The 16,236-nt window shown below is 42.1% G+C and overlaps 1 protein-coding gene across 3 annotated transcripts in view; it reads right to left on the reverse strand.

Annotated features, from left to right (window-relative positions):
* Nucleotides 1-16,236, reverse strand: part of LOC310708276 (glypican-5-like) — a 410,849-nt gene that overhangs the window by 179,881 nt on the left and 214,732 nt on the right. For all 3 annotated transcript variants that reach the window (XM_083506454.1, XM_083506453.1, XM_083506452.1), the window contains one exon: nucleotides 6,478-6,598. In XM_083506454.1, coding sequence (XP_083362580.1) covers nucleotides 6,478-6,598 — 121 coding nt within the window. The remainder of the gene's footprint in view (nucleotides 1-6,477; nucleotides 6,599-16,236) is intronic.

Consider the following 16,236-nt stretch of genomic DNA (forward strand, 5'->3'; position numbering starts at 1 on the left):
TTTGTTGTCAACCTGTTTGAAGTCCTGGACTGTATCAGCTTTTTGCAACCTGGTGACCTGCAGATGTTTTGAACTTCAGCTCCCACCATTCTTGCCCAGTGGCCATGCTGGGTGGGGCTAATAGGAGTTGGAGTCCAAAATCATTTGAATAGCCACAGGTTCCCCATCCCTGGGCAATATAGAATGACCTTCATGACCTTCAGATTTATTTCTGCACCTTATGTAGGGGTTTTGTTCTTGGCCCCAGCACGCATTGGCGGAGCGTGTATAAGCACCTTGCCCCGTTTATTTTGCCCCAACCCCATTGTGCACTCCAAAAGGATCTGCGTATCGGCAATCACACATCAACTGGACCCATCTAAAATGCTCACCGCCTGTATATGCGTGTGTGTGTGTGTGTGTGTGTGTGTGGAGAGAGAGAGAGAGAGAGAGAGAGAGAGAGAGAGAGAGAGAGAGAGACTTCTAATGGAAAACAATAGCACTCTTTTTCCAATTTGGCTCATGTTGTTACTATGACTCAATATATGATTCTGATTTATTAAGATTAATTTTCCCTAATGAAAACAAAACAAAACATATATAACGGCCCATCTGGGTAAATAATTCTTGAAAGTGCTTGGAAGAGAAATGGCACCTGCATATCCAGAGACACAGCACATGAATCATAACCAGGCCTTTTAGGGTTATATATGTGCCAGCACGAAAAAATAAGAGACGTACAATTTACATAGTGATTCAGAACTTTTGTTTCAGAATGTTACATTCGTGTTTAATTATTTTACATGATCTATGTCTCTGGCAGAAACTCTCCTGCTGTTTTTAACGCTGAAGCACATTAGTAATCCTTAGTTTAATTATATCTGAAGTTGCTATATTTTCCTACAAACCAAACGGAACATCTGTAATTCTCAGGTACATAAAATTCCACTGACTGCTCTAGAAGGTGTAGACATTAAATACATTTTAGACCAGCTGTTAAATTTAGAGTCGAAAGAGCTTTTAGATAATGCTTCCATGGAAAAGAAACATGTTTGTCAATGGATTCATCTCCCTGTTGATGACAAATCTGTCTGGTATTGCAAAATATTATAAGATGTACATCTTTATCCAGAATTTCCCAAGTGGTTAGGTGACCCTTTGTGGAAGTTGCGGTTTGGCAGGGAGTAAGCCAAGAAATAATAAATGAACTGAGAGTGGCAGCTTTACCCCACCTGATGGTTGGACCAAGCCTTTACCCAACCATTTACCCAACATGTCCCTGGGGAGAGACACACTCCAATGGGGCAGAAACAAAGGGAGGCACACCAGTTTTGTTTGAAAAGGAAAAAGCAAGTGCAAACACTGCTCCGTCCTCCCTTCTCTCTTGTTCCTGTGTACCCAACAGGTCTTGGGGCATTCTGGAGTCTCTGCCCTAGATTGTCTCCTCCATGGGGATCTACCAGTAGGGTTGCTCAGCCTCGCTCCAATTCATGTACATTTTAGACGGTCCCAGTGAGCCAATTGATGGATCTTCATCCATGGGAATAAAAATCTCAGCTACATAACAGCCCTGATTTCTTTATCGTTTTTATGATGCACAATATATATGTGCAGATTCAGAGAGATGTGATTCATTTTGTAATAACGCTTCTAAATACACGTCATATACTTGCATACAAATCAAATGACTTCATTCCTGTACTGGCAATATTCCCCCTGGTTACAATTAGTGCTAAAATGTTCACGGGGAACCTTCCTAGAAGGCAGACACACAAATTATTTCCCATTCCATAGTAATTAACATAGAGATTGAAGACGAGATGACTTTAAACTACATAGCTTCAATTTTCTAAGAAATAGTGGAGGCTTATAGTAAAAGGACAATATGATAAATTATAGGTGTGGGACCATATTGAAGAAGGGGCAGGTTAAAGGCTTCAGGGTCTGTGATCTCCAGGGGTAGATGGACCAGAAAAGCAAAGTGTAGCTACTCATGATTTATTGAAGTTTCTGTATAAATACAGGATCAGACCTCTAACTCCACCTGCTCTTTCCTGGCAGCACAACCACAATTTCCCAGTTGGTGCATTCCTTCAGCCCTCTTTTCCAAGGCTTCAGAGCTTGAGGAGTGAAAGATCCAGGTCTTATGATACCCTGGGGCCATTCCCAATAGCCAGGTCCTCCCAAATCCTAGTCCAATAGAGTTGGGAAAACCAGATAGGTACTTCTTAGGAATCCCTCTGCCTCCCAACAGATAGGGGGAGAAGGTCCTGTAGAAGTGCCAAGAGGTGTTCTTTGCTCCTCTATCTCCAGGAAGCCCCTTTCCACACCTCTCATGTTTATGCTTCTGAACCCTTCATTAGGCCTTGGGCTGGTGGTAGCAGCTGCTCCCTGCCTTGCTTCTTCATGTACTGACTGAGCAGCAGCAGTCTTGGCTCCTGGATAGGTGAACTGGGGCCGCCTTGAAAGGAAAGTCACAGCAAAAGCTGTTCTACTCAAGACAGTGCAAAATCCTCACAACAGTCAGATTACCCAGATAAACACATCTAGTTGGACAGAATAAAGCTTTAGTTTTAGCTTCTTGCTACCAACTGATGATGTGTATACAACTAGTTTTGTTTAAGGAGCAGTATTTTGTCTTTAAGGAGCAGTATTTTGAACTGAAGTCCAACAGGACAACTTCCTATGACAGGGAGGGAGGACCTGGGACCTTTGGTGTGTTCTTAGACTCCAGCTCTTATCATCCCTGACTGCTGATGGGAGGGGGACTCCAACAACATCTGGACACTCACAGGTTCCTATGCCAGACTTTGGACTTATCTTCAAATAATCAGTTTATTTCTGCTGTGTCAATTTCACACGTTCATTTTCACAGTGGAATTTGCCATGTTCAGATTCCTCAAGCATCCTTCCTCCACATATCCTCCTTCCTCTCCCGTATTCTAAATCTTAGTAAAATGAACCCCAGGCTGCCTAGCTAGGGAATGCAATGGTGGTCTAGGAACACATGACTATCTTAGAAGGCACGACTGAAAGTGAGAATGGCTGTGTTAGTTATTCTAAATTAAAATAAACTGGCTCAGAATATACACACACAGCTTGGCATGATTTCTCCAGTATAGTTTATACATCATTCTTAAGGAACCAAAATATAATAAAACGAGATGCAGGGAAACCCAAATGTAAGCTTGGTCTCTGAAGATTTTTTAAATGAGTCACTTCAGTTGAAGCAGCACATGATCATAACAAGAACCAGAGTGATCTCAGGACTGATGGCACTGAAGCCTGCAGGGCACGTTAGGAGAGAGACTGCCTACAGATCTAATTAAAATGCACCCAGGAATAAAGTAAGAGGAGGAATCTTTTCTGCCTAATTGGTAAGAGAGGAACTTACTCTGCTAAACTGCTGATGTAATTGGAAATGCCACATACTGGTTTAGCTGGACACAGTGATCAATCAGACATTATTCTTTCCAGCGGCCGTGGAAATGGCTGTGTCACTTGTGGGGGTTAATGAAAGCGCAATCCTGAATGCAAACTTCTTCAAGTCATGAAACAAAGGCAACTGCTTTGCGCGGGGCAAAGCACACTTCTGACAGGGACTGGCATGAACATGACTTTGCACTGCTTTCATATAGCCTTGTTTTAGTGATCTGTAACTGCCAGTGCCCTGCAGAAGTAATTGTTCCTCAAGGGCTCCTCCACTGTTCTTGGAGAAGTGATTGTTGAAGGTGATGAGGTGATTTAGATATGAAAACCTCTGGTCAAATTAAATCCTTAAGTATAGGGTCCCCAACTATGCCATCTTACTGTAAATAAAAAAACAGGTTCAATTTCATGGGCTGTTCTAGAGAAAGAGAGCAGGAGGTATGGATGATTCCTGAATTCAGTGCCTAGAGGTAACAATGGGCTGGATGAAGGCCAATAAAATGCAGCCTAATCCAGACAAGACAGAAGTGCTTCAACTTTAGGAGAGCAGCCAACCTATTTTGAATAGGGTTTCCTTGAAGAAAGATTCAGAGCCTAGGAGCACTCCAGGGTCCAAATAGCAGCTAAGGAGCCCCTACTTGAATACATAGTAATTTTATCAGCCAGTAAATAGCATTGCAACTTTGCTTTCATAATACTAATGTTGATAACAACAAAGAATGTATAGTGCTTTCAGGTGTTCAAAGTGCTTCACATGGATTTTCTAATTATAGCCCTGTAAAGTTAAGTCAGGGACGCGGGTGGCGCTGTGGGTAAAACCCAGCGCCTAGGACTTGCCGATCGCATGGTCGGCGGTTCGAATCCCCGCGGCGGGGTGCGCTCCCGTCGTTTGGTCCCAGCGCCTGCCAACCTAGCAGTTCGAAAGCACCCCCAGGTGCAAGTAGATAAATAGGGACCGCTTACCAGCGGGAAGGTAAACGGCGTTCTGTGTGCTGCGCTGGCTCGCCAGATGCAGCTTTGTCACGCTGGCCACGTGACCCGGAAGTGTCTGCGGACAGCACTGGCTCCCGGCCTCTAGAGTGAGATGAGCGCACAACCCTAGAGTCTGGCAAGACAGGCCCGTACGGGCAGGGGTAACTTTACCTTTACCTTTAAAGTTAAGTCAGTATTATCTCTCATTCTGCAGATGGGGGTGGGGACTGAGGCAGAGAGACAGAGAAAGCAGCTCACTTTAATCCAGCTAGTGAGTTCTTGGCAGAAGTGAGATTTGAACCACAGACTTCAGGGTTTGTACCTGAATCTCTTAGCATGCTATGCTACACCAATGCCACATTCAACCATTAACCACAAGAAAGGGGAATATATTGTTCTTCCAAAACTGTTGAACTATCTTCAAAAACCGGGGGTATATGCCAGTATATGTCAAGTGTTTAATGGGGCTTCCTTCCCAGGTAAATGTGTATAAGGGTTGCAGCCATAATCATCTTCTGAGTGTTAGCTTTTTATTCATAAATTAATCCAGTCTTAGATAAACACCCTAAGAAAACGGCAACACATGTTTGATGTTATGCTGAAAGCGTTAAAGAGAAATTTAACAACTTCTTTGATGCTTTGATCTCTGAAGAAATCTCACTAAAATTATGATCAAAGTAATTTATATTACTTAACAACAAATCATCTTAAGGCAATAATAAGCATTCTGTTTAATCCACGCAGTCAATTACCCACTACAAATCTCCATCTGTTGGGGGGCAGGACTTCACTTAAGGATCATTTTCTCTTAAAGGTCAACAGAAAGTCACAGAAAGAATCTCCCCTACAAGGAGGTAACAAGTCTTGGCGGCCATGATATATTGCACAGGATGTCATGTCATTTGTGGAATTTTTGTTTTGCGGAGAGAAGGTGCAGTTCTTAGTATACTAGTGCTGAAGAGACAAAATCCAAAGAGTTACACAAGGGTCACTCAATGGCTTGGACCCAATGGGATGTCTGACGTTTTCCCACTTGTACGACAGGTCCCTATGTCATACTACAAGCAATCTTGGAAACTCCACTCATCATTTTTTTTTTTTAAAAAAAAGGTTTACTGTGTGGCGTGAGGTGGTTGTTAGTGCTTTGCCCACACTCCCCTGGCCATACAAAATTAATCATGTTGTTCTTTGTCATCACGAAGAACTCATAGATGACCCTGTCTTACATCTCACAACTGGAAGAAAAAGTAGCTAATTTGAGCCATGGTTTTGCATGATATACACTATTCCTTTCCACACTAATCAGCGCAATCAATATTACAGCCAGTAGCAGTTGTCAAAAGTTATACCTATTCTCTAATGGTGAGTGATTAGGGAGGAGATGCTACTCTGTCATTACAAACTCTGCAGATGCCATTATCCACGTTTCCTCAAATTGGACAAGAAAATATGCTTACATTAAATGAAAATCGATTGCTGTTAAATGTGGTAGGTAGCTCTGGCTAATTTGGATTGACACCATCTATGCAACTTGCAAAGCAGTGGATTGAAGGAAGAGTATTATGTAGCCATAATATATTCAGCACTGACTAGCTGAAGTTCTGTGTAGACAGCCATGCATAACCCACAGAGCTCAAGTGAATCACTTAAGCAGGCACCCATTCATCATGTTTTTGGCATACCTACTGGCAGACCATCTTTTTCTTCTGGATTGGGAAAATTAAGAATCACTTTCAGCAAAACTTTACTGGCTACTTGTAGTGCCACAGGTTCCAATGTGGCCCCGCTGTAGTTCATGCAAGGTATTTCAGGTTTTTTTAGGGCAATGAGCCTTTATAAACTTAGTGCAATTTTATAGAAACCTACTCAGAAGATAGTGATAAATGCAAAACTACTGGAATTATGAGTCATAAGCAACTGTGGGAATTTGCCATGGCTGGATGCAGCCTTGCCTGGTCAGCTGACATATACCAGGACATCTTTAATTCTTTGCAGAATCCTGGTTTGTCAATATGTTCAAGCTTCATATAATTACTACAAATCTGTGTTTCAATTCCATATTTCCTTTTAGGTTGAATGTGAAACTTGAGTACTTACCTGATTAAATTGTTGCAGTTTAGCAATTAAGTTGCTGACGTGTGGGTCCATTCCTCTGACTTTCAATTCTGGGTTATTAATTTGTGCCTTCATCCCATTGGTAACCACTCTGCTTGTATAACTGCAATAGAAAAGGAAAGGAAGGCTTTGTTAGGATATTTCCGTTCCACCTTACAAGGGAGCAGGCTTTGTGAGTCACAGAGTCTGCTTATTTCCTGTTGACAGGAAGTTTATGTTTTTCTGTTGCTTTCGTTTCTCTCTCTCGGTGCCTGAAACACTGAAGCAGGCAGTCATGTTTTCTCTGTTCTGACCAACACAGAATAAACTTATAAATAATGCTCTCCTGCGTGCATCTTTTGCTGTGCATTATCTGCTGATAAGAGCGTGCATCAGCTCTGGAATGTGGCAAGCTATTTCTGGAGCTCGTGTCGCTAATTGCTGATACTGCGTGTCTACGGGAGATCAATGGACGTCTGGAGGCGACGTAGGGCCATGATGGACTTTGTCTCCCTGGCAGTATCCCAACAGGCTTAACATTCAGGTAAATGTCCTTTACTTTTTAGATTCAGTAAACGCTTTGGAAGAGTCTACCAAGCTACATACATATAACTCCAGGAGAGTCATGACAAATATCCTGATTTTGTGTGTGTGTGAAATACAGACTTAAGAAGGTGCAGCACAGTTTCTGTAATCAGGTAAGCAGCACCCTGAACCTGCATTTATCTAAAGACCCCTTCCCTGCAAAAACAAAACAAAACAAGACAAAACATCAACAACCCAGAATATACACTAGGACAATGCTTTTATTACAACTAAAAAGAGTGAGCAAGCTTTTTAGTTCTTCAGAATCCTGTCAGACTGAAGATTTCAGAAGAACCTGAAAATTTGCCACCATTTTGCTACCTTTTGATTGCCCTACTTTTTTATTTGGATTTTTTTATATAGAGCTGAATACTGGAATACCCAGTATAGGCAAAAGGAGGTACTTCTTCACCTAGTGCATTGTCAAACTTGCACTGCAACTTGGATGGCTTTGAACGTAGGCTAAAGAAGTTCATTGAGACTAAAGCTATCAATGGCTACTGGTCAGGATGGCTGTGTACAACCTCCAGTAATGTCAAAAACAAAGCATAAAATTGCATGATTATTTACATATTATTGACCAAAAAACCAGCAATAGTAATTACTGCTCATATGCACTTGTGTGAGTTTCATTCTTGACATGAAAATTGTGGCGATTTCGACTCCTATTTCCATTTATGACAGAATTCTCTAACATCCCCAGTTAGAAGACAATTTGCAGACTCATATACATAAATAGAGAGAGAGAAAATTCAAATCATCCGTAAACCCTCAGCTCAGAAATTCTCTCATTGATGCACACTATAAATTGCTTTGATTGTTAATTATATTCTTCCATTAAATGAACTCATTTGATAAGATTCATCAGGTGGTTGTGATCATGTTCGCCACATGCTGTGACCAACTCTTTTGCTAATTATGACCAAATACCTGAGACAGGTATTGTGTGTCCTTAACTTCTGTGACACCAGGGAGAGAAAAATGGTAAGAAATAGAAAAGGAAATAATGAGCCAATTAACAAGATATAAATTTCAGCTTATTTGGTGAACAAATGGTTGAAAGTGTGGCCTGCACACAGTCAGCCTTGCCCATATCCTCAGAAACACAGCAGCCATTAATTCATCAGATAACAGAGCACACCAAAAATGCTTGGCATGCCGGCTCCCTTTAATTCATGGAGAATAAATAGGTTTTAATCCAGGGAGGGCTGCAAATCATAATATTTGTTGGGCATTGATCATCATAACTCATCATTTTCTAGCACACATTGGAGAGCAGGCTTCTGTGAAGTTTAACAGCGCAACCTGCTCAAAAATAAATCTGACTGGGGCTCCTAAAGAATTGCAGTCTAAATAAAATAACTGCCTGGCTCTTTGGAATTACCTTGGCTCCAATCCTGATTGTCCTGAGCACAGAACGCAGGGTGCAGAGTAATTTTATTAAAAGCCAGTATAGCTCACCCTTCTCTCACCGTATACCTTGGCACCCGAACACGAGTGGCTCTCCACAAAGCCCAGATGTTCATTTCAAGGAAAGTTCCTCCACCTTACACTTGATTTATTTATTTATCACACTTAAATCCCACCTTTCTTCCATATATCGCAAGGAGGCGCACATGGGATTCTCAAGCCTGCTTAGTTTCAACGAGGACCACAGGCCTTCAGGTCATAGCCCAAGTACCGTACCTCCTTCTCAGGGTCCCAACACTCAGGCTACTCTCAGTGGAAGAAGCACAAAGTCATATTAAGGTGTTAAGGAGGAGCTGCTTGCCGAATGTGAGCCACAGAGGCCTTCTTCTTGAAGTGACTGCTTGGGCCATAACTGAGCATAACCTGAAAAAAGCTGAGGCTAAGTGCTCAGGTGGAGCAGCAAGAGAGGACTGCGCAGATCTTTAATGCAGGGACAGGGAACTCTTTTTTCCTATTTAAGGCTATATTTCCTCAGGGGTAAACTGTTGGGGGCCGGGTAGATCCAGAAACAAACATGGGTGGGGCCAGAGCCAAAGGTAGGTGGAGCTGACAGCATCACACCAGCCCATCTCCCTCTGTTGGTGCCTTCCTTCCCCTCCATCCATTCTGCCCCACTTGTCCACCACCATTAATACAGGTCAGTCCTGATTGGTTGCAGGGGGCTTTCCCCCCTCCTTCCATTGCTCCACCCATTTCCATCCCTTGGACACTACTTCTCTCCGCCACCCCACAGTCCACAGCAAGGCTTTCCCCTGGGATGAAGAAGAAGAGTTTGGATTTGATATCCTGCTTTATCACTACCCTACGGCGTCTCAAAGCAGCTAATAACCTCCTTTCCCTTCCTCCCCCACAACAAACACTGTGAGCTGAGTGGGGCAGAGAGACTTCAAAGGAGTGTGACTAGCCCAAGGTCACCCAGCAACTGTATGTGGAGGAGCAGGGAATCAAACCCGGTTCACCAGAGTACGAGTCCACTGCTCTTAACCACTACACCACATTGTAGCAGCCACATCTCTGTCTCTCCTCAGAGGGAGGCCTGGAGAACAAGAGTGGACCTGGAGTATCCAGAGGGCAGCATGAGGAAGCCACAGATTCCCCAAGGCTGCCTTAACAAGCCAACCTGCATCATGTGCACAGAACCACCAGGGCTGCAGTCATAGTATGCAGCGCTGGGTTGTGACCATGCCCAGGCCTAAGAATACGTGACTGAAACAGCCTTCTTTCCTTGCTTACCCCTTCCCCTCCTTTCTCGCCCTTTTGTTTCCCCTGTGTCTAACTGTAGATTGTATATGGGTATTTCCTTAAAACTGCTGCAATGCAAACGAGTCCTTTTTTCTCACCCCTTCCAAATGTTCTCACAATATTTAATGGGTTAAGTAATCTATCTGAGCATCATATTCATAAAACAGAATCACAGGCTTTTTCTTTTTATCTTTTTAAGCACAACTAAATAAGAGGCAATGTCCTTAAGTGCCTATTGAAGAGGATTCGCTAATTTTCCAAATCAATGAACCTGTGAGGGATTTTCAGTATTCGACGGTACAAATCTCACCCTAATTTAATTATGTAACTTTTGCTAGATCAGCACCACCTTTTGCAAAATACTTAGGTTATGCCATATTGAATGTCTTCATATAAATTACTTGTGGTTGGCTGAGCCAAAATCTGAAAGGAAGAAAGAAAAACCGAGTGCTTTTTCTTTGTTTTGTAGGGGTCATTCCTAACGTTTGTTATTCCTGCTTGGTGTTAAAGACGTAAAGAAGAGTATTCAATGCTTTTTATGCTTAAAAAGGAGAGAGGGAGAAGCAGTTGGCTAAGGTGAAATACTAGAGAACCTAAGGGGGAGTTTGTCATGACAAACCTAGACAGCATCTTAAAAAGCAGAGACGTGACCTTGCCAATAAAGGTCCGTATAGTTAAAGCTATGGTTTTCCCAGTAGTGATGTATGGAAGTGAGAGCTGGACCATAAAGAAGGCTGATTGCCGAAGAATTGATGCTTTTGAATTATGGTGCTGGAGGAGACTCTTGAAAGTCCCATGGACTGCAAGAAGAACAAACCTATCCATTCTGAAGGAAATCAGCCCTGAGTGCTCACTGGAAGGACAGATCGTGAAGCTGAGGCTCCAATACTTTGGCCGCCTCATGAGAAGAGAAGACTCCCTGGAAAAGACCCTGATGTCGGGAAAGATGGAGGGCACAAGGAGAAGGGGACGACAGAGGGCGAGATGGCTGGATAGTGTTCTTGAAGCTACCAGCATGAGTTTGACCAAACTGTGGGAGGCAGTGGAAGACAGAAGTGCCTGGCGTGCTCTGGTCCATGGGGTCACGAAGAGTCGGACACGACTAAACAACTAAACAACAACAAAGGGGGAGTTTATTTGTCAGACATTTGTACTTTGAGGAGATGAACTACAATTTAGCAATGTAAAAGGGAACAGTCATTCTCAGACAATTAATTTAGCATACTGATGCAGCAATGATTAAAGTTGGTTATCAAAACTATTTCATAATATGCATTCCAGGGAGGGTTGCACTCTTTGTTTCTCTCTGACACACACACCCCTTAAAAAATCTGATTGCCACTGCTCCTTCCATTATCACTGTAATTATTTATGATGCCTAATATGTATGCACAGGTTGGTGAATTTGATAAGTTGGTTCCTTCAATCATCTGTGATCATCTGTTCATAATTGTATGCAATATGCAGTGGTACCTCTGGTTACGTACTTAATTTGTTCCGGAGGTCCATTCTTAACTTGAAACTGTTCTCAACCTGAAGCACCACTTTAGCTAATGGGGCCTCCCGCTGCTGCCGCACAATTTCTGTTCTCATCCTGAAGCAAAGTTCTTAACCCGAGGAATTATTTCTGGGTTAGCTAAGTCTGTAACCTGAAGCATATGTAACCTGAAGCGTATGTAACCCGAGGTACCACTGTACAAGATTTTTAAACATAGTTTTAGGAAGGCGTAAGCTGTGCACAGCTGAAGGGAAAGTGGAAATTTTGCAAAGAAAGGGAAAGGGCAAATCCCGTGTACAGAAGTTTGTGTATGGGAGATGGCGGATGCTGCATACCGTATTTTTCGCTCTGTAACACGCACCCGACCATAACACGCACGTAGTTTTTAAAGGAGGAAAATCCGTAGGCATGCCACCCGTAGGCATTCCCTCCATAACACGCACAGACATTTCCCCTTACTTTCTAGGAGGAAAAAAGTGAGTGTTATGGTGCAAAAAATACGGTAATATTTTTTCTCTGGTGACATTGGTTGCTTTTGCTTATTACAACACAGCAGCGAACATTTAAAGAACATAAAGAGCACAAACTACTGGATCAGACCAAACAAGTCTGTAATCCTGTTTCCTACAGTGGCTAACCAGATGCCTAGAGGAATCCCTTAAGCAACAGGACTCTTCCCACTGTGTTCCCCCACAACTGGTATAAAATGCAGTATAACATTAAGCATTGCTAACAAATTTCTGAACCACTGGATTTAGAAAATATGACTCTGCTCAGGTTCTGAGATTTTTTATGTCTCACTTTAGTTATTTAGGGCACAATCCAACCACATGCCCATCTACATGTGAAAGGGGATCCACATAGGGATCAATGGAGCCTCTTTCCCCTCCCTCAGCCTTTGCCATGGGCCTTTGGACAGACACTCACACATGCCAACATAATCGCCATTATCAGCTACAGGAAGCCTGTACATTTCTCCTGTATATATTATATATTCCATGTATATTGACTGGGAAATGCGTACAATTTTCTCTTCATGAAAGAAGGATGTGCACATTCTCCTTGAGGCCTGGTGAATGCGTACAATGGCTGGTTATTGTGCACATTAACTGTACAACTTCCATTCCTCTTCACATACACACCTCATATCTCCAGTCCTCCAGAGGGCAGCATGCGTGAGGGGAGAGATCATGCCCACTTTAACTTTGAAGGTCCAGGAGTGCTAATGCCAAATATATATTTAATCTAAATTAGAATAAAATACACAGATTTCATCTTTTTTCTTTGTATATGTATTTTTAAATGATTCCAGAGGAGACATATACAAAGTGGAACTAAGCAAGGTCAAGACACAATACACTTCTCACATTTGGGATGGAACATGCCAATTGCAAGTGGAAGCATCAAATACCCATATGCTCCTGTGTATACAGCACAGATTAACCCTACTGGATCCCGATCAATCAAAATGGAAAACTACATTATACGAAAAGCTAAAAGGCTTGGGGTTTTTGCCACAGGCACTGATAGCCGCAGGTTATGGGAAAGCCAGAGCAACAATTCACCAACGAATCTGGGACGTAGAATTTCAGTGTCACATGAGTGAGATGAATAAGCACCCAGCAATCAAAGACAATGGGAGAGGTTTTACCCCAGCAATATATCTGTCAAAATTACAAATATCTAAATATAGATGGTCATTCACCCTCGCTAGATTCAATGTGCTGCCATCTGCCTTATTGCAGGGCAGATATGTGGGTAAACCGTATGCGGAGCAAATCTGCTCCTGTGGCCTGATAGAGGTGGAAACCATCTCTCATGTCTTGCTACGATGTCATTTTTATGAGGATATACGCTCAGTCTTTATCACCCCTGTTATACAGAAAATTCCAAGCGGGTCTGAACCTCAATGCTTAAAATCCCTCATAGAGGATAGGGATCCAGAGATCACGCTAAGGGTGGCCAAATTTTGCGCGGCTGCCATAAAACTCAGTGAACAAGCTGTGCTATTACAAAAACTAAGGCCTCCAGATAATATTTTAGGGACTAAGACCTAATCCACATTTCTAATGGCTGCCATATTCCTATTGTTTATTGTCATATTCAATTGTTAATTCAAACATAATTCTATCGTGTTTCATGTTCACTTAGTACGGTATGTGAATCTGGTCTGGGACTGTAATAAATTTCATTCATATACAGCAGAGCAAAATCCTAACTTTGTCTTCTCAGAAGTAAATCCTGTTGAATTCAGTGGGGCTTATTCCCAGGTAATTGGGGTTAGAGTTGTAGCCCAAGAGACTTGAAATTAGCCCCAGTTCCCTACCACATGAAATACATGTGTAAAAGAGCCTCCAATCACTGCCCTTTAAGTAGGCTATTATATGAACCCTTACTCCACAAATAGCCTGACTACTTACTTCCAAGAAATGAATTTTAAGATTTGCATCATAAAAGCTTTTGATTAGTTTTATTAAGTCTCTTGATTAATTGCCTCAGTGCCATTTCTTTAAAAAGCAACAACTAAGCCTACGAACAGAGCAATTTGAGGCATAGCTATATTTCAACATGAACTCCAAGTATGTGGTTTTGTTTGAATCAGAATCATCTAGAGCAGGGGGCAGCAAACTTTTTCAGCAGGGGGCCGGTCCACTGTCCCTCAGACCTTGTGGGGGGCCAGACTATATTTTGGGGGGGAAAGAAGAAAAAAAAAGAACGAATTCCTATGCCTCACAAATAACCCAGAGATGCATTTTAAACAAAAGAAAACATTCTACTCATGTAAAAACACACTGATTCCCGGACTGTCCATGGGCCGGATTTAGAAGGCGATTGGGCCGGATCTGGCCCCCGGGCCTTAGTTTGCCTACCCATGATCTTGAGAGCAGCATAATTTCTTTCAAGCTGCCTGCTCTTTGAAAAGGTACTGAAAAAGACTACTCATCCTTTTCCCTACACATATGCAGATTCACCTACTTAAATCCCCTTTTTGTGTGTGGAGGCACCGCTATTGACTGGAGAGGGAGAGACTGCTCTGGAATCAGTAATTTGAAAACTGCTATCCTGCGATATGTATAATTAGGGATCTAAGATAACAGCACTGAAGTATGCATAGGAAAAAACTGAAGTAAGTGGAGCAGTGCAGTATCAAAATGCAAGCATAATATGGTGGCTTTATATTTATAAAAAATATTGAGCAAAACTCAAAGAAGCGACACAACTAATTTTCAGAGAAATATAAGACAAAATGGGAAAGGGAAGGCAAAAAACAGACACACCTTTAAAACCACATATTTGGCATCACAGCTGACAGAAATATTCCAATATTTGAGTGTACGCAATTCAGATGTGGAACTGACTTCAGAGTTCTAATAATGAAATTTAATTGCAATATTCTAAATGCTCACCCAACACATATAGCCAAACATGTTATAAAGTTTCTTGAAGCTACTTTGTGTGGTGCTTAAATTCTGTGGTGGTTAAATTCTGCTTAGCTTTATGACACATAAATGTCTGCATCTGATGAAGTGACTGTCAAAGCATTTGCTGGTTTGTTTGTTTGTTTGTTTGTTAAGACTTTAAGGTGTTCTGTTGGTTTTTTCTGCATTAGATGTTCTGTTGATTTTTCTGCAATAGACTAGCCTGGCTTCCCCTCTAGATGAAAATGTTCAAGCAATTAAGCATGGAATGTTCACACAGAGAGATACTAGTGGGGCAGATTTTATAGCTGTTATAAGAAAATGAAGATCCCATTACAGCAGGTCGATAGGACAAGCATAAAGAATGTTCAAGGGTTTCATTTGGTCCACATTTTAAAGCTAACTAGCTTGATTCACACTTTCTGGACTAATATGTGGTCCAGACAGTTATCGTTTGGTTTAGGGCATCTTTGAATTTGTGATACGGTTTTTGGCTTTTTTTAAAAAAAGAACCAAAATATGCATAAAAATGTATACACAAATGCATATTTTAGGATAAAATGAATAGAAAAAGGCACTGTTTTTACAGTAAAAGGCATACTAAAACTCCATAAATTCGCATACAGTTTAAAAATAATACAGTGGTACCTCGGGTTAAGAACTTAATTCATTCTGGAGGTCTGTTCTTAACCTGAGGTACCACTTTATCTAATGGAGCCTCCCACTGCTGCCACCCTGCTGATGTGCGATTTCTGTTCTCATCCTGAAGCAAAGTTCTTAACCCAAGGTACTATTTCTAGGTTAGCGGAGCCTGTAACCTAAAGCGCCTGTAACCCGAGGTACCACTGTAATCGCAAGAGGTTGCAGAAATGGAGCAAAAATAGACCGATCTATCTAACCCCAGTAGACACAAGGGGAAAAGGTTCATTTTATATATTAAAAAAACCTGCGGGATAAATGTTTAAATTACACACTACAGATAACGTATAATATACCATTATATGCGGGAGGCAGTGGAAGACAGAAGTGCCTGGCGTGCTCTGGTCCATGGGGTCACGAAGAGTCGGACACGACTAAACGACTAAACAACAACATACCATTATATGTTGAGTCCTTTTATGGAAGGACTGTAAGCTTAGTGACAGAAAGGTAAAAAGGTCACATGCTTTGCCTGCAAAAGGCCCCAGGTTCAATTCCTGACATCTCCAGGCAGGGCTTGAAATCATGGAGAGCTCAACCAGTCAGTGTTGTTAGTACAGTGGAACCTTGGTTGTCGAACGGCTTGGCTCCCGAAGAAATGGGCTCCCAAATGCTACAAACCTGGAAGTGAGTATTCCTGTTTGTGAACCTTTTTCAGAAGCCGAACGTCTGACGCAGCTTCCACGGCTTCTGGTTGAGTGCAGGAAGCTCCTGAAGCCAATCGGAAGCCATGCCTTGGTTTTCAACCATTTCAGAGGTCGAAAGGACTCTTGGAACGGGTTAAATTTGAGAACCAAGGTACCACTGTACTGGATTAGACAGAACACTAGTTGGACGCAGTATAAGGCA

The sequence above is a fragment of the Podarcis liolepis genome, assembly GCF_965112155.1.
Source record: "Podarcis liolepis genome assembly, chromosome: 5".
Taxonomy (NCBI): domain Eukaryota; kingdom Metazoa; phylum Chordata; class Lepidosauria; order Squamata; family Lacertidae; genus Podarcis; species Podarcis liolepis.